Source organism: Hemiscyllium ocellatum, chromosome 2 (assembly GCF_020745735.1).
Source record: "Hemiscyllium ocellatum isolate sHemOce1 chromosome 2, sHemOce1.pat.X.cur, whole genome shotgun sequence".
Classification (NCBI taxonomy): Eukaryota; Metazoa; Chordata; class Chondrichthyes; order Orectolobiformes; family Hemiscylliidae; genus Hemiscyllium; species Hemiscyllium ocellatum.
The window spans coordinates 42,873,258-42,897,998 of NC_083402.1; the positions used below are offsets into that span (position 1 = coordinate 42,873,258).

The 24,741-nt window shown below is 41.3% G+C and overlaps 1 protein-coding gene across 2 annotated transcripts in view; it reads left to right on the forward strand.

Moving 5' to 3' along the window:
• The first annotated feature begins 10,841 nt into the window (after positions 1 to 10,841).
• ccdc125 (coiled-coil domain containing 125) overlaps positions 10,842 to 24,741 on the forward strand; it is a 31,406-nt gene continuing 17,506 nt past the window's right edge. The window contains exons 1-4 of one of the 2 annotated variants that reach the window (XM_060836297.1): positions 10,842 to 10,900; positions 17,677 to 18,035; positions 21,041 to 21,099; positions 21,849 to 21,935. In XM_060836297.1, coding sequence (XP_060692280.1) covers positions 17,726 to 18,035; positions 21,041 to 21,099; positions 21,849 to 21,935 — 456 coding nt within the window. In that variant the 5' untranslated portion in view covers positions 10,842 to 10,900; positions 17,677 to 17,725. The remainder of the gene's footprint in view (positions 10,901 to 17,676; positions 18,036 to 21,040; positions 21,100 to 21,848; positions 21,936 to 24,741) is intronic. The other variant, XM_060836305.1, reaches the window with a different exon arrangement.

Genomic DNA, 24,741 nt, shown 5'->3' on the forward strand with positions numbered 1-24,741 from the left:
CCTCCAAACAGTGGTCTGGAGCTGGTGTGAAATATACACCCGCATACAGGAAAGATGTGTAAGGCCAAGTTATAGTGATCATGGGGGATTTCAATATGCAGGTGGCTGGGAAAATCAGGTTGGTAGTTGATTTCAAGAAAAGAAATTTGTGAAATGTCCACAAGATGGCTTTTTGGAGCAGTTTGTGGTGGAGCCCAGCAGAGAACAGTCAATACTGGATTTAGTGTTGTACAGTGAGGCAGACTTGATAAGAAAGCTTAAGGTGAAGGAAACTTGAGGTCATAGAGTCATAGAGATGTACAGCATGGAAACAGACCCTTCAGTCCAAACTATCCATGCTGACCAGATATCTCAACCCAATCTAGTCCCACCTCCCAGCACCCGGCCCATATTCCTCCAGACCCTTCCTATTCATATACCCATCCAAATGCCTCTTAAATGTTGCGATTGTACCAGCCTCCACCAGTTCCTCATTCCATACACATACTACCCTTTGTGTGAAAACGTTGCCCTGTAGGTATCTTTTATATCTTTCTCCTCTCACCCTAAACCTATGCCCTCTAGTTCTGGATTCGGTGACCCCAGGGAAAATACTTTGCATATTTACCCTATTCATGCCCCTCATAATTTTGTAAACCTTTATAATGCCAAAGTAAATCACTGAGTAGGCCTCAGCGAGAGTATTGTATCCAGTTTTAACTACCATATCTCATAGAGTGTCAAAAACTTGAAGTGAATAGGTAAAGGGACGGCTGGAAAATGGGAAAGCTTCAGAAATGAGATAAAGAGAATCCAGAGAAAGGTTTTTCCTGTTAGGGTGCAAAGAAAGACTGGTAGGTATAGGGAATGTTGGATGACTAAAGAAATTGAGGGTTTGGTTAAAAAAAAGGAAGCAAATGTAAGGTATAGACAGGATAGATCGAGTGAATCCTAAGAGTATAAAGGAAGTAGGAGTATACTTAAGGGGGAAATCAGGAGGGCAAAAGGGGGCATGAGATAGCTTTGGCAAATAGAATTAAGGAGAATCCGATGGGTTTTTACAAATAGTTTAAGAACAAAAGGGTAACTAGGGAGAGAATAGGGCCCGTCAAAAATCAGCAAGGTGGCCTTTGGGTGGAGGTGCAGAAAATGGCAGAGATACTAAATGAGTATTTACTGTGGAAAAGGATATAGAAGATATAGATTGTAGGGAAATCGATGGTGACATCTTGCAAGATGTCACCAATTACAGAGGAGGTCGTGCTGGATGCCTTGAAACGTGTAAAGTTGGATAAATCCCTCGGACCTGATCAGGTGTCCCCTCAAACTCTGTGGGAAGCTAGGGAAATGATTGCTGGGCCTCTTGCTGAGATATTTGTATCATGGATAGTCACAAGTGAGGTGCCGGAAGACTGGAGGTTGGCTAACGTGGTGTCACTGTTTAAGAAGCTGAACAGGCTGGGACTGTTTTCTCAGGAGCATCGGAGGCTGAGGGGTGGTCTTATAGAGGTTTACAAAATTATGAGGGACATGGATAGGGTAAATAGGCAAAGTCTTTTCCCTGGTGTCAGGGAGTCCAGAACTAGAGGGCATAGGTTTAGGGTGAGAGGGGAAAGATATAAAAGAGATCTTAGTGGCAACCTTTTCACTCAGAGGGTGGTACATGTATGGAATGAGCTGCCAGAGGAAGTGGCGGAGACTGGTGCAATTGCAACATTTAAGAGGCATTTGGATGGGTATATGAATAGGAAGGGTTTGGAGGGATATGGGCCGGTTGCTGGCAGGTGAGACTAGATTGGGTTGGGATATCTGGTCAGCATTTACGGGTTGGACCGAAGGGTCTGTTTCCATGCTGTACATCTCTATGACTCTAAGGTTACCCCTCAGCCTCCAACTCTCCAGGGAAAACAGCCCCAGCCTGTTCAGCTTCTCCTTATAGCTCAATTCCTCCAACCTTGGCAACATCCTTGTAAATCTTTTCTGAACCCTTTCAAGTTTAACAACACCTTTCCGATAGGAAGGAGACCAGAATTGCATGCAATATTCTAATGGTGTAAAAAATGAGGTCTGCAGATGCTGGAGATTACAGCTGAAAATGTGTTGCTGGTCAAAGCACAGCAGGCCAGGCAGCATCTCAGGAATAGGGAATTCGACGTTTCGAGCATAAGCCCTTCATCAGGAATGAGAGAGAGTAGCCAAGCAGGCTAAGATAAAAGGTAGGGAGGAGGGACTTGGGGGAGGGGCGATGGAGGTGGGATAGGTGGAAGGAGGTCAAGGTGAGGGTGATAGGCCGGAGTGGGGTGGGGGCGGAGAGGTCAGTAAGGAGATTGCAGGTTAGGAGGATGGTGCTGAGTTGAGGGAACCGACTGAGACAAGGTGGGGGGGAGGGGAAATGAGGAAACTGGAGAAATCTCCAGATTTCTCCAGTTTCCTCATTTCCCCTCCCCCCCACCTTGTCTCAGTCGGTTCCCTCAACTCAGCACCGCCCTCCTAACCTGCAATCTCCTTCCTGACCTCTCCGCCCCCACCCCACTCCGGCCTATCACCCTCACCTTGACCTCCTTCCACCTATCCCACCTCCATCGCCCCTCCCCCAAGTCCCTCCTCCCTACCTTTTATCTTAGCCTGCTTGGCTACTCTCTCTCATTCCTGATGAAGGGCTTATGCTCGAAACGTCGAATTCCCTATTCCTGAGATGCTGCCTGGCCTGCTGTGCTTTGACCAGCAACACATTTTCAGCAATATTCTAACGGTGGCCTAACCAATGTCCTATACAGCCGCAACATGACCTCCCAACTCCTGTACTCAATACTCTGACCAATAAAGGAAAGCATACCAAACGCCTTCTTCACTATCCTATCTACCCGCGACTCCACTTTCAAGGAGCTATGAACCTGCACTCCAAGGTCTCTTTGTTCAGCAACACTCCTTAGGACCTTACCATTAAGTGTATAAGTCCTGCTAAGATTTGCTTTCCCAAAATGCAGCACCTCGCATTTACCTGAATTAGAACATAGAACATAGAACATAGAAAAATACAGCGCAGTACCTGTTCGGCCCTCGATGTTGCGCCGATCCAAGCCCACCTAACCTACACTAGTCCACTTTCCTCCATTTGCCTATCCAATGCCCGTTTAAATGCCCATAAAGAGGGAGAGTCCATCAGGGCATTCCATGAACTCACGACTCGCTGAATAAAGAATCTACCCCTAACATCAGTCCTATACCTACCACCCCTTAATTTAAAGCTATGCCCCTCGTAATATCTGACTCCATACGTGGAAAAAGGTTCTCATGGTCAACCCTATCTAAACCCCTAATCATTTTGTACACCTCTATCAACCTTCTTTTCTCCAATGAAAACAGCCCCAAGTGCCTCAGCCTTTCCTCATACGATCTTCCTACCATACCAGGCAACATCCAGGTAAACCTCCTCTGCACCCGTTCCAGTGCCTCCACATCCTTCCTATAGTATGGTGACCAAAACTGCAAACAATACTCCAGATGCAGCCGCACCAGAGTCTTATACAACTGCAACATGACCTCAGGACTCCGGAACTCAATTCCTCTTCCAATGAAAGCCAGTACACCATATGCCTTCTTCACAGCACTATTTACCTGGGTGGCAACTTTCAGAGATCTGTGTACATGGACACCAAGATCCCTCTGCTCATCCACACTACCAAGTATCTGACCATTAGCCCAGTACTCCATCTTCTTGTTATTCTTACCAAAGTGAATCACTTCACACTTAGCTACATTGAACTCCATTTGCCACCTTTCTGCCCAGCTCTGCAGCTTATCTATATCCTGCTGTAACCTGCCATATCCTTCCTCACTGTCAACAACTTCACCGACTTTCGTATCATCCGCAAACTTGCTCACCCAACCTTCTAGCCCCTCCTCCAGGTCATTTATAAAAATGACAAACAGTAAATGACAAACTCCATCTGCCACTTCTCAGCTCATTGGCCCATCTGGTCCAGATCCTGTTGTAATCTGAGGTAACCCACTTCACTGTCCACTACACTTCCAATTTTGGTGTCATTTGCAAACTTACTAACTGTACCTGTTCTGCTCGCATCCAAATCATTTATATAAATGACAAAAAGTAGAGGACCCAGCACCGATCCTTGTTTCACTTCACTAGTCACAAGCTTCCAGTCTGAAAAACTACCCTCCACCACCACCCTCTGTCTTCTACCTTTGAGCCAGCTCTGTATCTAAATGGCTAGTTCTCCCTGTATTCTGTGAGATCTAACCTTGCTAATCAGTCTCCCATGGAGAACCTTGTCAAACGTCTTACTGAAGTCCATCTAGATCACATCTACCACTCTGCCCTCATCAATCCTCTTTGCTACTTCTTCAAAAACTCAATCAACTTTGTCCGACATGATTTCCCACACACAAAGCCATGTTGACTATCTCTAATCAGTCCTTGCCTTTCCAAATACATGTACATCCTGTCCGTCAGGATTCCCTCCAACAACTTCCCCACCACCAATGTCAGGCTCATTGGTTTTTAGTTCCCTGGCTTGTCCTTACCACCTTTCTTAAACAGTGACACCACGTTAGCCAACTCCAGTCTTCCGGCACCTCAACTGTGACTATCGATGATACAAATATCTCAGCAAGAGGCCCAGCAATCACTTCCCTAGCTTCCCACTGAGTTCTAGGATACACCTGATCTGGTCCTGGGGATTTGTCCACTTTTATGCATTTCAAGACACTTCCGCCTCTGTAATATAGACATTTTGCAAGATGTCACCATCTATTTCCCTTCAGTCTATATCTTCCATATCCTTTTCCACAGTAAATACTGATGCAAAATACTCTTTGAGTATCTCCCCCATTTTCTGCGGCTCCATACAAAAGTCGCCTTGCTGATCTTTGAGGGGCCCTATTCTCTCCCTAGTTACCCTTTTGTCCTTAATGTATTTGTAAAAACTCTTTAGATTTTCTTTAATTTTATTTGCCAAAGCTATCTCATGTCCCCTTTTTACCCTCCTGATTTCCCTCTTAGATATATTCCTACTGCCTTTATACTCTTCTAAGGATTCACTCGATCTATCCTGTCTATACCTGACATATGCTTCCTTCTTTTTCTTAACCAAACCCTCAATTTCTTTAGTCATCCAGCATTCCCTATACCTACCTGCCTTTCCTTTCACCCTGACAGGAATATACTTTCTCTGGATTCTTGTTATCTCATTTCTGAAGGCTTCCCATTTTCCAGCCATCCCTTTACCTGCGAAAATCTGCCCCCAATTAGCTTTTGAAAGTTCTTGCCTAATACCATCAAAATTGACCTTTCTCCAATTTAGAACTTCAACTTTTAGATCTGGTCTGTTCTTTTCCATCACTATTTTAAATCTAATAGAATTATAGTCGCTGGCCCCAAAGTGCTCCCCCACTGACTCCTCAGTCACCTGCCCTGCCTTATTTCCCAAGAGGAGGTCAAGCTTTGCACCTTCTCTGGTAGGTACATCCACATACAGAAAGTTGTCTTGTACACACTTAACAAATTCTTCTCCATCTCAACCCTTAACAATATGACAGTCCCAGTCTATGTTTGGAAAGTTAAAATCCCCTACCATGACCACCCTATTATTCTTACAGATAGCTGAGATTTCCTTACAAGTTTGTTTCTCAATTTCCCTCTGAGTATTTGGGGGTCCATAATACAATCCCAATAAGGTAACAATTCCTTTCTTATTTCTCAGTTCCACCCAAATAACTTCCCTGGATGTATTTCAGGGAATATCCTCCCTCAGCACAGCTGTAATGCTATCCCATATCAAAAATGCCATCCCCCCTCCTCTCTTGCCTTGCTTTCTATCCTTCCTGTAGCATTTGTAACCTGGAACATTAAGCTGCTAGTCCTGCCCATCCCTGAGCCATGTTTCTGTAATTGCTATGATATCCCAGTCCCATGTTCCTAACCATACCCTGAGTTCATCTGCCTTCCCTGTTAGACCCCGTGCATTGAAATAAATGGAGTTTAATTTATTAGTTCTACCTTGTCCCTGCCTGCCCTGACTGACTCACTTCTGTTCTCAACTGTAGCAGTCTCAGATTGTGGCAGTGATCATAATTGAATATACTCTGCAATTTGAGAGGGAGAAGATAAAATCAGAGATAATGGTATTACAGCTGAATAAAGGCAACTCCAGATGCATGAGGGAGGAGCTGGATAGAATTGACTGGGAGCAGAGCTTAGCAGGAAAGGCAGTGGAACAGCAATGGCCAGAGTTTCTGGAAGTAATTCAGGAGATACAGCAGAGATTCACCCCGAGGTAAAATGAAGCATGTTGCAGGGAGGATGGGGCAACCATGGCAAACTAGGGAAGTCGAGAAGAGCATAAAAGCAAAGGAGAAAGTATATACAGAGGAATCTCGAATTTCCGAACAAGATGGGCGGGCACCATTTCGTTTGGATAATTGATTATTCAGTGAATTGATTCAATGCCTCTCCTCTGGGGCTTGGAGTTTTCTGAAGTTTCCTTTTTCCTCGCTCTGCCTGTCTGGCTCCCACTCTCTGTCTCAGGGTTTGCTTCTGATCTCCACACCCCACACCCCACCCCCTATCAGTTAAATGGGATTGACACAGGGAGCATTTGCTAAGACCGCTCTCCGTTCAGGAGACGTGGCAACAGCACACTGTACACGAGACCCTGTTCGACCCTCGCAGCCCCATCCGACCCTGCTCCCTGTCCGACCCCCCAATCCTGCTCCATGTCCGACCCCCCACCATGTCCAATCTCCCCCCCCACCCCGCTCCCTGTCCAACCCCCCAATCTCCACCCCCAACCCCACTCCCTGTCCAACCCCCCAATCTCCCCCCCCACCCCGCTCCCTGTCCAACCCCCCAATCTCCCCCCCAACCCCACTCCCTGTCCAACCCCCCAATCTCCCCCCCCAACCCCGCTCCCTGTCCAACCCCCCAATCTCCACCCCCCAACCCCGCTCCTGTCTGACCTCTGCACCCCTCTCCCTATCTGACTCCACCCACCTTCCGTCCCTCGATGTCCCCGCCACCGCTGCCATCCGGTCTGTCTGCCACGACCCCTGTGTCCCACCACACGTTCTGCCTTACCCTCCGGGGCAACTGGACTGGACACTACCAGTAAGACTGCTGCTGCCTTTGGAGGTGAGTCTTTTTGCTGCAACTTTTTGTCAACTTCCACCTTTGCTCTGCACAGGATAATGTTAGAGAGATTATCTGGAGAAGGGGGGTTTAGGTTACACTCATGTGTAGAACTCTAGGGAAAGTGTGGGGAGACAGAGAGAAAGACAGCGGTCAGTCATTTGGAGATGGTGCCTGGGCTCCCATCAATGTTCAGGACTGTTCTCGGCAGCATTTCAGTAAGCTAAGTTTGTTTTTAATCATTGTAAACAAAAGGTGTGATCGGTGTTGGAAACAGCTCTTTGATGTAATGTTTCTATCAGGAATTGAGATCTCCTTCGGATAATCCGATATTCGGATAATTTATATTCGAATAATTGAGGTTCCTCTGTAATATAGCGAAGGACAGTGGGAAACCAGAGGATTGGGAAGCCTACAAAGACCAACAAAGGGCAACAAAATATGAAATCAGGAGGGAGAAGATTAAAAACGAGGGTAAGCTAGCCAGTAATATGAAGGAAGACTGTAAGAGTTTCTTTAGATATATAAAGAGTTAAAGAGAAACAAAAGTAGATATTTGGGCGACTGGAAAATGACACTGGAGAGATAGTAGCGGGGGACAAGAAAATAGTTGAGGAACTGAATGATTACTTCATGTCAGTCTTTGTGGTGGAAGACATGAATGATATCCCAAAAATTCAAGAGAGTATGATGGCCAGCACCAATGAGAAGCTGCTAGAAAAACTGAATGGCTTGAAGGTGGATGAATCACCTGGACCAGATGGACTAAGGGAGAGTTCTAAGGGAGAAAGCTGAAAAGACAGTGGAGGTATTAGTGGTGATTTTCAGGAATTGCTAGAGTCAGGGAGGGTCCCAGAGGACTGGAAAATCGCTAACATGACAGCTGCAATAAAAAGTGAGTAAAGCAAAAGACAGAAATTTACAGACAGATTAGACTCATCTCGGTCTGGTAAACAACCTGGAATCCATTGTGAAGGATGAGATTTCTGAATACTTGGGAATGTGTGGTAAAATAGGGCAAATTCAACATGGCTTCATCAAGAGGAGGTCATGCCTGACAAACCTGCTAGAATTCTTTGAAGAAGTAATGAGCAAGTTAGACCAAGAAGAGCTAATGGATGTTATCTACCTGGACTTCAAGAAGGCCTTTGACAAGGTGCCAGAGAGGAGACTACTGAGTAAGATAAGGGCCCATGGCATCAGAGGCAAGGTGCTCGCATGGATAGAAGCCTGGCATGCTGGCAGAAAGCAGAGAATGGGGATAAAAGGGTCTCTCTTAAGATGGCAGCTGGTGACAAGTAGTGTTCTGCAAGGCTCAGTGTTGGAACCACAACTTTTCACTTTATACATTAACGATCTAGATGAAGGAACTGAGTGTATTCTAGCTAAATTTGCAGATGATATAAAGATAGGTAGAAGGCCAAGTAGCACTGAGGAGATGGTGAGGCTGCAGCAGGATTTGGACAGGTTAGGAGAGTGGGCAAAGAAGTGGCAGATGGAGTACAACATGGGAAAGTGTGACGTCATGCACTCTGGTCGGAAGAATAGAGGCGTGGACTATTTTCTAAACTGGCGAGAAAATTCAGAAGTCTGAAGTGCAAAGAAACTTAGGAGTTCTATTCCAGGATTCCCCTGAGGTAAACTTGCAGGTTGAGTCAGTAATTAGGAAGGCAAATGCAATGTTGACATTTGTTTTGAGAGGACTTGAATATAAAAGCAGGGATGTACTTTTGAGGCTCTATAAGGCTTTCATCAGAGCACATTTGAAATATTGTGCCCAGTTTTGGGCCCCATATCTCAGGAAGGATGTTTTGGCCCAAAAGCATGTTCAGAGGTCATTCACAAGAATGGTCCCAGGAATGAAAAGCTTAACGTAAGAAACTCTGCGTCTATACTCAATGGAGTTTAGAAGGATGGGAGGGTGGGGAGGTTGTGAATTTAATTGAAACTTACAGAATACTCAATAGCCAGGGCAGAGTGGATTGTAAAGTACAATATAGAAATCCTACAGTGTGGAAACAGGCCCTTTGGCCCAACAAGTCCACACCAATCCTCTGAAAGAGTATCCCACCCAGACCCATTCCCTTACCTGAGTATCCAAAACTTACTCCATAACTAATGCACCTAACCTACACATTCCTGAATGTTATGGGCAATTTAGCATGGCCAATTCACCTAATCTGCACATCTTTGGATTGTGGGAAGAAACCAGGGCACCCAGAGGAAACCCATGCAATCACAGGGAGAATGTGCAAACTCCACAGCTAGTCACCCAAGGCTGGAATCAAACCCGGATCCATGGCGCTTTGAGGCAGTAGTGCTAACCACTGGGCCACATTGCTGCCCCAAAGTGGGAAGATGTTTTCATTTGTAGGAGAGACTAGGATCCAAGGACACAGCCTTTGAGTAAGTTTCTTGATTATCAAAGGGATCAAGGGTTATGAGGAGAAAGCGGGAGAATGAGGTTGAGAAACTTATCAGCAATGACTGAATAGTGGTAGACCCTGTGGACCCAGTTGAAATGCTCGGTGAACCGTTCTCTAAGTTTATGATTGGTTCTGCCCGATGTAGAGAATGGTGGAGCAGATTCAATAGGCAGAATGGCCTAATTTCTGCTCCTATGTCTTATTGTCTAATGGTCTTCTGATCTGCTTCAGATATTAGGTTGACAGGTGAGCTGCTTCAATAAGCTGAGCTGCAAGGGAGAATAACAAAACATATATGGCAGTTTTCCTTTCTCCCAACTGAAAAGAATTTGTTACTTTCCTCGTTCATTTATGACTGTCAGACTAGAGGATTGCTGAAATTAGAGTGGTGCTGGGAAAGCACAGCAGGTCAGGCAGAATCTGAGTAGCAGGAAAATCGACGTTCGGGCAGCAGCCCTTCTCCAGCATCTGCAGTCCTCACTTTCATCTAGAGGATTGCTGAGACCATCAATTTATGAGCACTCCATACCTAAATGAATGCAGTAATGCTGTGATTATGTTGCTGCATGTGGTAATCCCAAGACCTAGACTAAGAATTTTGAATTCAATTCCTACCAATGCAGAATGTGAAATCAGAAGATCCTTTCACCAGTCAATTTCAGCTGTTGGATTAAGGATCTAGAAGTGGTTAGCAGAGTTGCCTGCCAAGTGTGATTGAGATTTTAGGTGAGGATGAATTCGAGTTGAGTTGTAAAAAAAGTGTCGTTTTGGAAACTCCAACTGGGCATCACACTCATTGCTGCAAATGTGTTGCTGGTCAAAGCACAGCAGGCCAGGCAGCATCTCAGGAATAGAGAATTCGACGTTTCGAGCATAAGCCCTTCATCAGCTCGAAACGTCGAATTCTCTATTCCTGAGATGCTGCCTGGCCTGCTGTGCTTTGACCAGCAACACATTTGCAGCTGTGATCTCCAGCATCTGCAGACCTCATTTTTTACTCGAAGATCACACTCATTGCTCAAGGTAGTCATGCAGCTTTATATAAATGGTCAAATGGAAGAACTTAGGCAATGATTGGAGTTCATTTCCAGTTTGTTTTAGAAAAACCTGACTCCGTGTTGCTTATTGGAGAAGAGGGAGTTTTTGTAATGTGTTGTGTTTGAATTTCAGACTGGGTAACGATTGTGGACTTGAGACTTTAGCTGCAGGAGTTTGTTCAGACTCTTTCCTGCTATCTGGGACTTACCTGGGATTACGTCACGGAGGGGCGGGCCCGGATGGATCACGTGAGCTCCGCCATTTGTGTTTTGGGAGAAGCGGCGGAAACGGTTGTCTCGGGTCGGTGCAGGTGAGCAGGGAGTGACTGGGAATGGGAATGGGAAGAGTCGGGTGAAGGGAAGCATTTTCTTTTTATTGTTGGATGCTCCGGCCGGGTGGAGCAGTGTTTGTGTGCGCACTAGTGTCTGCCGGCCTCTACAGACTTTCTTTTGGCCCAATAGGGCCCTTGTTGTTGCTACTTGCATAGTTAAAGTGCTCATTTTTTGAAGTCATCTATTGGTTTCTTCTACATCTGTCATCGAGACAGACTGGTCGATAATGTAAAGTAACCAAATTATTTGGAGTGAGACATGTGATCGACCAGTAAATTGCACAACCTTTTATATATAGGGAGTTGAGAGTAATGGGTTAAGACCTGGGCAGATTAGTCAAGTTCTTCCTGGGCGATGTAGGTTGAGGAGGGATGACTGACTCACTCCTATTTTTATGTTCTCCTGAATTTGTTTTGTGCAGTTATTACGTCAGACGCTGAAGACCAAATGCTTCATTTTGTATTCTCAAATATATAAAACAGGATGTTATTTTGTACTTTGTCTGGGCCGATGGGAGGAATGTTAACTACTTCACAGTTGACTATTCACGGGGAAATTTGTTTGGTAATTCTATCCCTGAAAGAAGGTTACAAATTAACTTCAGTGCATCTGTTCAAGGAGGAGGATAACCTAAAATGTCCTCCCTGTACTTAAATAGAAAACTGGGTAAACTTCTATGTAAGATAACAAAAATGTAATTTATCCTTATTGTCTGTTGCAAATTTAGAAATATCTTTCAATGTGAAAGAACTACAGAAGAACCTCAATTGGAACTAGAAATTGTCAGATCCCTGCTGTTCTACCCACTCCACCATTTCCACGAGAAAAGAATGGACACTAGTATTAATGTTTGCAACTTTGTTTCTAATTTCATACTTGGAAATACTGCTTAATTCCAACTTTGTGATATCATCTCCATTCAAGCTTTAGCTGCTGACGAAAGCTTTATTCAGTCACCACAATTCCGATTCTTTTTTTAACCAGTCTCTCCAAAATTCAGCAAATTTGGCTAACCCTTGTTTACATGATCAAACATTTATGCTTAAAAATAACAAGTACTTTGTGATTATTTATCTGACAATAAAGGCATTATGAAACTTCAGCTTATTACAGTTTTTATTTGACTTGTACACAGAGAAACTAATAGTAGTCTCTAATGAGAAGATAGCTTTGGTGTTCAAGGAAAATAGTGTGTTCGAGCAGAAATATATATTTGATTTACTGATCTAGTTAATGCTGATTGCTTTCAATTCCCATATGTTTCCTATTTAAAACACCAACTTGTGCTCAATCATCATGTAACCTGTCCAGGTCTGGAACTCTGACAAAACTTTGCATTCCTTCAAATTTCCCAACTATACATTCATGACTTAGCAGCCATGCATTCATCTGCCTTGATCTTAACCTCTGAATTCACCCCCTTCCTCCAAACCTCTCTTTCTTCCCTGCTCCTCAATCTATCTCTGAGTGTTATGGACCAGTCCAGAACCCCTCAAAACATTTCAAGAAAGTAGCTCTGACCCTAATTTTTCTAGTTATTTTAAGCAGATGTAAACTGGATTTTCACGGAGTGATGCAGCTGGCCCAACCACTTAGTTTTAAACAAATAGAATTTATTTATGCGCTAACAAAAGAGAACAGTATATGGAATAACGTAACAGCTGAAAAATCTAATTGACTTGATCATAACTTGATGCTGTACCAAATGCTTGCAACATCCCCTAAACTACTCCCTCTTTCCCCAAACTTTGGCAAAAAGGTAAATTCAAAAACGGGTTCTTAAAGGAGAGAGCGTGCAGAGAGAGAGAGAGAGGATTAGCATGGAGCTGTGTCTTTGGGTCCAGCAGCTTCTCTGGATTCCCAGCTAAAACTTGACTAGCAGCTGCAAAACAGCCTGACTTAAAAAACCAAACCCTGAACTCTGAGAAAGGGCCACTTCCCTTTCATTGTATAAGTGTTTTATTAAAAAAAAGTAAGCCTTTTACTTGAGGCAGTATCTTTTAGCTATAATTAAATTGGCCTTAAAACCCATATAAACCAGACACATCGGAACCTATGCATTTACATCCCTTTTGGGGGGGAGTGGAAACAAGACAGAATAACCTTGTCAAAGGAGCAGCATTGTCACATTTAGCATTTGCCTTTCTGTACTAAAGCTGTTGTTTTTGCGCTTGTTTTTGATTTTGTGCTTGTACAGCATACTTTGGGTTTTTTTCATTGTGTTAAATGTACTGGCTAAATGGAAGCTGCTCTGCTTGTTCTTTGAAATTTGAATGTACAACAGTGCAATACTTAAAACCTTGATGCCATGCACTTGGGTCAGGTCTAACATTGCTCCGAAAATGCAATGGCTAAATGTTTTCAAATGCAGAGGTTGTACTCTTGATCCTACAGTTATTTAGCCTTTTAGTTTTCAGTGCTCTGCTACTTGGTTCATAAACTGTAAAAACAATAATTATGTTGCCTTTTGGCAACTCAAGGCTCATGCTTCTTCATCAAATCACGAATGATTTCCCATTTCAAAATCCACCTTGGGCATAAATCAATAAATTTATGATAGTTAATGGCTAAGAAAGATAGAAAATTTTGTCCCCTTTCCTAGTTATGTGAAGACTTTTCTGTGTAAATTTCTTTCCACCAGAAACCGTTCCAGTTACCAGAAAAGTCACTTATGTACTTGACTCATTTGTAAAAATATGTAGCCCTGTTTATCAATTCTGTTATTACCATATCAAAGTTTGAGAAGATTTGTAGCTCAGGTTGAGGTTCTGGATGTAGGTTTGCTCGCTGAGCTGGTAGGTTCGTTTTCAGATGGTTCGTCACCATACTAGGTAACATCTTCAGTGAGCATCTGAAACCTCACATCCTTCTTTGAAAATCCTTCAGTGCTATCATTTGCTATCTACACACAATCTCCTCATCCCCACAACTTTGAGGTAAGTCTCAAACACCCCTACTCTAAATACTCCATTAGACATGTCATGGTTTTAGCTGTCTAGGCCCCAAACTCTGGAATTCCATTCCTAAATGTCTCTAGCTTTCTTTCCTCCTCTAAATTATTCCTTAAAATCAACCTCTGACAAAGCTTTGGGCTCTGTCATCTAATATTGTCATATGGGGGCTCACTGTCAAACTTTACTTTTTATCATCTGTGAAGTGACTTCGAACATGATACAAAAGGTATCATGTAAACTTGGAATACAAAGAAAAGCTAGCTTAAGTTTCTGCTGTAATGGTAATAATAGGATGTAGGTTTGTTCGCTGTGCTGGAAGATTCATTTTCAGATGTTTCATCACCATACTAGGTAACATCTTCAGTGAGCCTCTGGATGAAGCACTGGTGGTTTAGCCTGCTTTCTATTTATGTTAATTATACCCAAGGAAACTCAAACATATAAACAGAAAGCAGGCTATGCCACCAGTGCTTCATCCGGAGGCTCACTGAAGATGTTACCTAGTATGGTGATGAAACATCTGAAAATGAATCTTCCAGCTCAGCGAGCAAACCTACATCCTATTATTACCATTACAGCAGAAACTTAAGCTAGCTTTTCTTTGTATTCCAAGTTTACATGATACCTTTTGTATCATGTTCGAAGTCACTTCACAGATGATAAAAAGTAAAGTTTGACAGTGAGCCCCCATATGACAATATTAGATGACAGAGCCCAAAGCTTTGTCAGAGGTTGATTTTAAGGAATAATTTAGAGGAGGAAAGAAAGCTAGAGACATTTAGGAATGGAATTCCAGAGTTTGGGGCCTAGACAGCTAAAACCATGACATGTCTAATGGAGTATTTAGAGTAGGGGTGTTTGAGACTTACCTCAAAGTTGTGGGGATGAGGAGATTGTGTGTGTGTGTGTGTGTGTGTGTGTGTGTGTGTGTGTGTGTAGATAGCAAATGATAGCACTGAAGGATTTTCAAAGAAGGATGTGAGGTTTCAGATGGTGACATCGTTCACTGGGTCTACTTTCAGCCAACAAACAGGAGTAATGGATGAATGGGATTTTGCCTTGGTAGTACTGTTTTGTGTGACTTTGAGTTAATTAAATACCTTCGATCTCCATTGGAATACCAAAACTCATTTCATTGCTTTTGTTGGGAAGATTTTGGCAAGACTTCATTTTTATGTTTCTGTTATGCTGTTACTATTTGAAGGTTGCCGTTCTGTTTGTTTTTGCTAGTTGTTTAAAATGCTAGTTACATTCTGTTCAGAAGAGAATACATGCAAATGAATTCTGCTGGTGCATTGCATCATATGCAAAAGTAGGTTTGTTATGCAAGGCCTTGAGGACCCTAGAGCAATTTTGTGATGATGCTATAACACCCCTCACTTGATATGAACACTACAGTATGCACAAGAGTTGAGCAGGAAGAGAAGCAAAGAGAATGAGGCAGAAGCCTGAAGTTGAGCCTTGTGAATGACAGATGCATGTGGAGGAGACTGATTGGTGTTAGGTGGTAAAGTTGAGTCTTTCGATAATGTAAGACTTGAGCCTAGTATATCTCTGAATATCAAGCATTTCGTCTTGGTATGTAATAAACATTTACAAAGAAGTTTGTGCATGATGATTGTTCTTGACCTTTGCCTTCTCTCAAACTTGGGGATATGGATAAAACCACACAATAGTTGAGCTTAACATGTGTACTATTATTGATGACCTGTAGATACAGAATGTTTTATTTTCAAAGGGTTCAAACTTGCATGTGAGCTGTGATGCTTAAACTTTTCAATTATTTGAAAATGAAAGATCAGGACAATACTCAAAGTTTTAGCGAAAGTTGGAATTTAGTTGTGTGTCTAAGTAAATCAAAATTGTCATCTTTGGTTGACTGATAATTCCGTTTAAGATACTTCAATTTATTTCATCATCTCACCTATGCTATTGTCATATTTAGTATTTTTAAACATTAGCTCATGACAAACATTATATCAGAGTTGGAACGGATTATTGAAGTAACATTTGTGTAAAAATGACTTAGATCATTAGCTGTCCCCTATTAAAAGGCAGAAGGATATTTTTACATAGAATGAGTCTTAAAAGCACTAATTTACATTTATAGGGTATTCTCAGTAGAGAAAAGTTCTTAAATTATTGCACAAATGTACAAAATAGGTGGTTTAGAAAAGTAATACAAACTAAACACTTGGTTGAAGAGATGGACATTTGGATGGACATGAGAAGGAGGAGATGTAGAGGCAGTTGGCTTTACAGTATGAACATTGCAGCAGGGGCCTGGGAAGAATAAATTAATCAGATCCAAAAAAATAAAATAGCTGGCTTCTAGGCCTGAAGTAGCTGGAGACATGGTAGCAGTAATCATACTGTTGAAACCACAATCCAAAGGTCTGTACTGATGATATGACGATGACCTCAAATCCCATCATGGCAGCTGGGGATTTAAATTCAGTTGATGAAATAATTCTGAAATATAAAGCTTTAGTAATGGTGATGGGATGGGTGGGGAGAGAGGAGAAGGAAGAGTTGTATATTTCTGTCTGGTTCACTAAAGCCCTGCAGAGATCAGCATATGTTGTTCCTGTCTGTGTGTAATTCTTTGGCTAGGCTGTTTCAAAGGATGCCTACCAATGTTTGAGGGATGGACAATAAATGGTGTTGTCAGCACAACAGACATGTCTTGAATAAATTTTAAAGTTGGAGATTAATGAGGTGTAAAGCTGTGAAAAGTGTTTGACCACAAGGATAGAAATTCTGAACATGAATGTTGGTGATCAGAGTTATTTGTGGAAGTGAACAAGAAACGGATACCCACAGAAGCTGAATAGATATGCAGAGAAGACAAACAAAAAAAGAATCAATCAATTTACTGAAAAATATGTGCAGTATAAAGGCATGAAATTATGAGCGGCTAATGTAAATTAGTGAGCTCAGAGATATGAGTGTGATTTGTGAAGACTACAATACAGGCAGCAGAGTTCTGGATGAGCTGAATTTTATAGAGGTTGAGTAGGAGAGCTGTGAAACTGTCAAACCTAAAGAAACCAAGACTCAGAATTGAGGTACAGATGAACATGAAGCAGGCTCAGAGGTGGGCAGTGCTTATTCCTGATGAAGGGCTTATGCTCGAAACGTCGAATTCTCTATTCCTGAGATGCTGCCTGGCCTGCTGTGCTTTGACCAGCAACACATTTGCAGCTGTGTTTAAAAAGGGGCAATGGAATTTCATTATAGTGAAAATGAGAGTTGGTAGCATAGTTAATTTCAATCATTGCTTAATTTGAAGCTTTTTCATTTTGTCATGCTTGTTTGTATCTTAGTTAACTGCTATTTTGGAGTCACTGCTACAGACATAAGTTGAAATTTAATTCATAATTGTTATATTAATTCAAGTGTTGCAATATTCTGTTTAAAAATTCATTGAATAGTCCAATCTACACCACCTAGATAGGAAGGTGTGTGATAAAATTGTTAGCATTTACATGTAAATCGCATTGAGCTGATAACTGTGCAAAAACAGGTGGCAGGTCAGAAGATTGGACAGTGTGTCAAAAACAGCTCAATGGCTAATATATTACTGAGGGGGGAATTATTTAAACATTAACTCTGGTTCTCCACTGAGTTTGAGCACTTTCTGTTTTTATTTCAGTTCTCCCAGCATCTGCAAGTACTTTGCTCTTACTATAGAGTTAGTTTTTGTTGAATTCGTGAAGGCAGATTGTCAGCTTAACAGAAGTGACATTTTTTTGTAAATTGCATTATTTTATAACATATTCATTTTCTCTATGTGTCAGTTCTTTTTTCCCTGCAGATAGTTTGGCAGCTAAAGGTGTGAAACATCAAATGTCTGAAAGACACGAATCAAAGGTGAAAACAGAAGAGGAGGATGATATGTCCTGTGGAGACCTGGGTGATGGCCTTTGCAGGAAACCTGGCGGAATTTATGAACAGACATCAGGTGCGATTGCTGAGACCATAAGATCAAGACATGGATCAGATGTCGATGACTCTGTTTTTAGTACAAGTGTAACTGAAGATGAGAAGAATGCAATTACATCTTCCCACTGGACCAAATACAATAATCTACACAATTCATTTCATAAAGTAACAACTTCTGATGGGACAAGTACAAGCAGGCGGTCGAGCAGCAATGGTAATCATTAACAATTGTGCATTACTCTGAAGATCAGGTTTGGTAAAGCTGTGAAAATTTTAACATGTCTCTCGCTTTCAAATCTATTTTTGAGTGACATCTTATTACTTTAGATATAGCGGTCAAAACGTGTCTAAACCTCAAATTTTTATCTTGGTTGACAACTCTGGCTGGTAGTTATTTGTGCCCTTTAAGTGAAAAGTGCAACTTCCTGAACATCTATAACATGCAATTTATTTGAAAGTTTCAAGTAAAAATCTCCTGTCATACGGGATGGATTATGAAGTACAAAAGGATGAAAAAACATTTATACACTCGTATACAATCTCTGCACTGATTTTGAAAAAAAAAGTTACAAGTGATCCATGAGAAACACAGTTCTCCAGAAAGGAAATCAATTTAAACTAACATATGTCAGAGTACAAATTGAAGTTTCTTTTCCTTCAAACATTTCAAAGAAATTTTGATTATCCAATTGTTGATACCATTGGGCGAAAATTTAGGAGTAAGATAGAATTCAAGAACTTTTTCAGGAAAAGGTAATGTTCATGAGAGATTGAGGCAGAATTTTTTTCACGTGTTTGAATTATTTGGCTTAATGGAGTGTGTTGAGATTGAAGGTAAGTGGATAAAACTGATCTTGTTAATGACTCTTGGAACTAATACTTTTCTTAAAGCCCCCAAGTGTGATTTGTGTTCATCTCACCAATCTAAGGTTTTTTTGAGTATATGATATCACAACTCTATTAAATGTTGAATTTTAAGAAATGTAATTTTTATCTTCCCTTCTAGTAACTTGTTTTTATTTTTATTTTGTTTATTCCAGTCTGAAAGATTAATAGAGAATGTTCTTTTGAGACCATCATATTTGTATTTTATTTTTTATTATTTTCAAAATTTGGAACTTAATTTAGATTGAGTTGAGTTTTGAATAGCTATTTCTTTGAATAGAGAAGAGAACAAAAGCAGATGTTATCTGTTGGGAACTGGTCTGGAAAACAATGCAAACTAATTAGTGTACTATCTACACTGTAGACAGATTGGCATTGAATTGTTTGTGTTAGAGGTTGGTGGTTGTTTGGGTGTTGAATTGGTCAGTCAAAGGAGGACCGGTGCCAGCCAGCCAACCACAAGGAATGTTGATTAATAAGAGGACAAAGAGTCAGGAATGACTTTTTTTGTAGGAGATAATGATTTTCTAGAATCTCTACAGTGTGGAAACAGGCCATTTTGGCCCAACAAGTCCACACCGACCCTCCAAAGAGTAACCCACCCAGACCCATTCCCTGACCATATTAGCCTACATTTATGCCTGACTAATGCACCTGAACTACACATCCCTGAACACTCTGAGCAATTTAGTTTGGCCAATTCACCTCACCTGCACATCTTTGGATTGTGGGAAGAAACCGGAGTATCACGCAGACACTGGGAGAATGTGCAAACTGCGCATGGTCTTCTGAGGCTAGAATCGAACCTCGGTCCCTGGTGCTGCGAGGCAACAGGGCTAACCGCTGAGACACCGTGCTGCCCTCAATTTGGAAGCTTCTGGACTGGCTACTCTGTTTTGCATTCTCTGATCTCTCTCCACTTATTGATTTGTTTAATGTTATGAGAAAAGAATCCTAGGCTGTAAGAAATCTGTAAATATTTCTAAGTCTGCTGAAATTGCTTGCATTAATGTGACTTCAGAATTTGAGCGAGATGTACCGTTCTATATGCCTGTGAACAACTCATTGTCCAAGGATTTCACGAAATTGTAGTTCTTTGATTTTCTTTATAATTTAGACTTTAACCACACTCCCATATAGGCAGACACAGTTATGATCAAAGAAGCATGGAGTTAGATTTTAGCTTTTAATTAGACTGCTGCCTTGTTCATTTGTGATCTGCTAAAATTACTTTCTTAATAATTAATTTTTGTTGAAGTTATCAACTTGGTGTCTAGGATCTGTTGTTTGTGAAGTCTGATTGGATGCCATTGGGCAGTTTTGAGGTCTTGAATGTGTTAATTTCACTGACTTCACAATCCACTAATACTGAGGCTGATTTGGTTTCTCTTGCTATCTCTATGTTGTAATACCATCTTTGCCATCCTTTTGTCTTAGGAAATAGTTCAGAATGATCTGACTTTAATGCATTATCAAATAATGGGAAGTACCCACTAACATTACCAACAATAAGATAAAATAGCTTGCATTCAAATTTGTACTGTACCCCAAGTGACTTCACAACAGCATTATTAAACATAATTTGTCCAAGGAATCTAAGGAGCATCTTCTCAACCTATCTGCAGCCTTTGACATGGTTCAATATATTATCATACTCTGCTTCTGTTGTCTGTCTTTGTAGGACACCTCTTGTCTTGTTTGGGTCTTAAGTCTATCATCAGGTATGGAAAATTACTTGCATAACTTCTGTTTCTGATCTTGCATTTCTAATTATTGTGTTTCAAAGGATCAGTTGTGGCCTTCCTCCTCCTCCAGGAGGTAACATCATTGATACTGAACAATGGGCAGGTTAAGAAAGGCCCCAGGGCTACTTCAGCTGGAACATGGATTGAACTCTCCACTATTGGCATCATTCTGAACAGCATGATGTCTAACCAGCTCCTAATTCTGATTTACATGGTGTCTTTGAGTAATATTGTCAAAAACCGCAGTGTTCTCGCATGAAATCTTGACTACACCTAGCTCTCCCCCTTCACTACTTTTAGTGATTCCTCTGGTGTTGCTGAATTGTCCCACAAGTTCTCTGACATCGAATATTAAATAAACAGAATTTTTCTCCAATCAAGTGTTGGAAAGACATTATTTCCACAAAATACAGCTTATGGAATAAATAATCAATTGCACTTGAATCAAGTTAGCAAAAACCGATATTTAATTAACAGTTTTGAAAGTACACAGTACATAGGTCAACTGAATCCATACTGTTCAAAATTATAAAGCAAATGAAAAGTTCAACTTTATTTAAAATATGTTGCCTTGCATGTTTCCCTACAGGTTCACAAGTTGAAATCTCAAATGAAGAGTTAAAAGTCAAGCTTCAGGAAGTTGTGGAGGTGATTTTTTTTTCAGTTGAGAATGGTTTGTCTTTTGAATAGATTATTGCTTTTTTTAAAACCTGTTGTGGGGTTATGTAACAAACAAACTGTAAGTATGAATGCAATTTTGTAAAATATACTGAAGAGGAGAGACTGAAAATTAGATTAAATACAAACACTGGACATTTTGGACAGTGTGAAAAAAGTATAACTTGCTGCTTTTTAAAAAGTTAACTCAAGTTTAGCAAACTAAAAATAAGGCTAGAAAAATAAAACTTTGCATTTGAAACTTCATTAGTTTTCAAAGTTCATGGAAATGTGTTCTAAAATTATTTGCATTGTAAAGTTGCTGTGAGGCCAGATTAGTGTTTTAATCCCCCTTGACTAGTTCATACTGTTGTGTTTTTTTTAAGTGTTAAATGTAGAGAAATCTATACTCATGCTTTAGAACTGACAATTACAAAACTCTACCAGTGATGTGTGGCTTATGAACAGTTAGATTGGGGTGGGGGCTATTATGTAGCAGTAATGATTTTGTAATTCTGCTTGTGTTCATTCAAATGCACATTTTGATGGAATGTTTATATTCTATTGTAGAATGAGTAGTAGTGCATGTAACTTTCCTTAGCGGTTGAATGTACACAGAATGATTAATTTGGATCAAAGTATTATGCAGCAACCCAGCATTGATAACTTTAAGTGCAATGTTTGATACTTTGTTCAAAGAACTGTAATTTTGTCACTCATTTCAAATTTTTGTTTTGTAGGAAGCAGAATTTCTACGTTGTGAGCTTGAGGTAACACAACAGCAACTTGAAGGGAAATATGAAGCATTAAAGATACTACAGAGTATGGTGAGAAGCACGTTGATATTGCTATTCTCAAATAAATGCTGTAGTCACGTACTTTTTATGGATTACTATAGATTGAGAGAATTGATATCAATAGCATGGAGACAAGCCCTTAGGCCTAAACTGGTCCATGCTGACCAAAATGTCTGTCCACACTAATCCCATTTCCTTACACTTGGCCCATATCCTTCTAATCCTTTCCAATCCATGTATTTGTCTAAATGCCTTTTAAATGTTGTTAATGTACCCACCTCAAACAATTCCGCTGGTAGCTCATTCCATATGTGTTTTAAAAAAAAGTTATCCCCCAGGTTCCCTTTTTTATTCTTTCTGCTCCAACCTTAAACTGATGCCCTCTAGTTCTTGATTCTCCAACCCTGGGGAAAAGAATGAGTGCATTCACCCTATCCATGCCTCTCATGATCTTACGCACTTCTATGATAGCCCTCTCAGTCTCCTATGCTCTAAAGAAAAAAAGTCTTAGCTTATCCAACCTCTCCCTATAATTCAGACCATCGAGTCCAGGCAACATTCTTGTAAATTTCTTTTGCACGCTTTGCTGTTTAATAACATCCTTCGTATAAGAGGTGACCAAAACTGAACACAATATTCCAAGTGTGGCCTCTCAAATGTCCTCTATAACTACAGCATAATTTCCCAACTTGTTTACTCAGTGCCCTGACTGACAAAGGCCAATGTGCCAAAAGCCGCCTTCACTGCCCTGTCTACTAGTAACTCCACTTTCAGAGAACTGAAACTGAACTCCCAAGATTCCTCTATTCCTTTGCACTCCAGGCCCTATCATTCACCATGAAACTCCTGCCTTGATTTGACTTTGCAAATACAAAACCTCACACTTATCTCTATTAAACTCCACTTTCCATTTCTTGGTCCACTTCGCCAACTGATCAAGGTCCTGCTGCAATTTCTGATAACCTTCCTCACTGTCCACAATACTGCCTATTTTAGTGTCCTCTGCATACTTAGTAATCATGTCTTGTACGTTCTCATCCAAGTCATTGACATAGATAACTAACAGTAATAGGCCCAGCACCAACCCCTGAGGCACATCACTAATCACAGGCCTCCAGTCCAACAAGCACCCTTCCACTGTTACCTTCTGCTTCCAACCATCAAGCCAATTTTGTATCCAATTTACCAGTTTGCCCTGGATTCCATGCGATCTAACCTTCCAGAGCAGTCTGCCATGTGAAACCTTATTAAAGGCTTTACTGAAATCCATAGACTACATCTCCTGCCCTGCCCTGCCCTCGTCAACCTTCCTGATCACTTCATCAAACAACTCTTTTAAAAAAAATTATTCAGGCATGATCTCCCACTCTCAAACCATACCTACGACTCCTAATCAAGCCATGTCTTTCCAATGCATGTATATATCTTACCTCTCAGAATCTTCTCAAGTTACTTACTCACCATAAATGTTAAGCTTACTGGTCTGTAGTTCCCTTTTCTTTGAATAATGGCACAACATTTGCTACCCTCCAGTTTTCTGGGACATCACCTGTGGCTGACGATGATGTAAAAATATCAGCCAGGACTCCTGCAATTTCTTTTCTAGCCTCTTGCAATGTTCTTAGATGTATCTGGTCAGGACCAGGAGATTTATCCACCTTCATACATTCTAATACATCCACTACCACCTCCTACTGTGATGTCGACTGTCCCCAGGATTTCACCTCTAACTTCAAGTTCCCAAGTCTTGGTGTCTTTTTGCACAGTAAACGCAGGAGAAATATTCATTGAGAAACCTTGTCCATTTCCTGCTGTTATACACATACATGTCCTCTTTGGTTCTTGAAGGGCCCTATTCTCTCTCTGCGTCACCTATCCTGCCCTAGTTACCAAGAATAGGACAAGTTTAGCCCTTTCCCGAGTAGGACCCTCTAGAAACTGCTTGAGGAAACTTGCCTGAACGCATTTGACACATTCCACTCCATCTAAGCCCTTAATGATCTGGCAGTTCCAGTCTCTGTCAGGAAAATTAAAATCCCCTCTTATGCCAACCTTATTGGTCCTGCAAGTCTCCCCAGTCTCCCTACATATTTGTTCCTCTAATTCCCATTTACTGCTTGGGGGCCTATAGTACAAACCCAATAACATCACCATCCCATTCTTATTTCTTAGCTCTGTCCACAAAGCCTCACTGGGATGATCCTTCAGTTAGTTTGATTCTGACAACTGTCATACTCGCTTTAATCAAAAATGCAATTCCCCTTCCATTCTTCCACCACCTCTGCCCCGCCTAAGCACCTGCAACCTGGCACATGAAGCTCCCAGTCCTGTCCCTCCCTTAGCCATGTTTCTGTAATGACTATAATATCCCAGTCCCACATACCTATTCACACTCTCAGTTCATCGAGCTTATCTGTCAGTCCTCTTGTCTCAAAAAAAATGAAATTTAATGCAACAGACATTCCTTGTTCCATGTTGTGTTCCGGCCTGTCTCTTCAACTTAGTATTTCTGATTACTGTATCTTCTTTTGAGCCTTGCACTCACCTCCCTGCTGTTGAGGATCCCCCTGCTAATGTGGTTTATACCCTCCCTTGCAGCACGAGCAAACCTAACCGCCAAAATATTAGTCCCCCTCCAGTTCAGGTGCAACCCATCTGTAAGCATGCAGTGGAAAGAAAAGCTTGACATGTCGGTGTAGTCGTACTGAATGCATAACTGATAATTTAGCATTAACATCAATTCTGCTTTCACTCAAGTGAAAACTTTTGTTGTTTACATTTTGGTGGAATTCTTTTTAAAGTATGTGTTTCAGTGCATATCTGATTCCAAGATTTG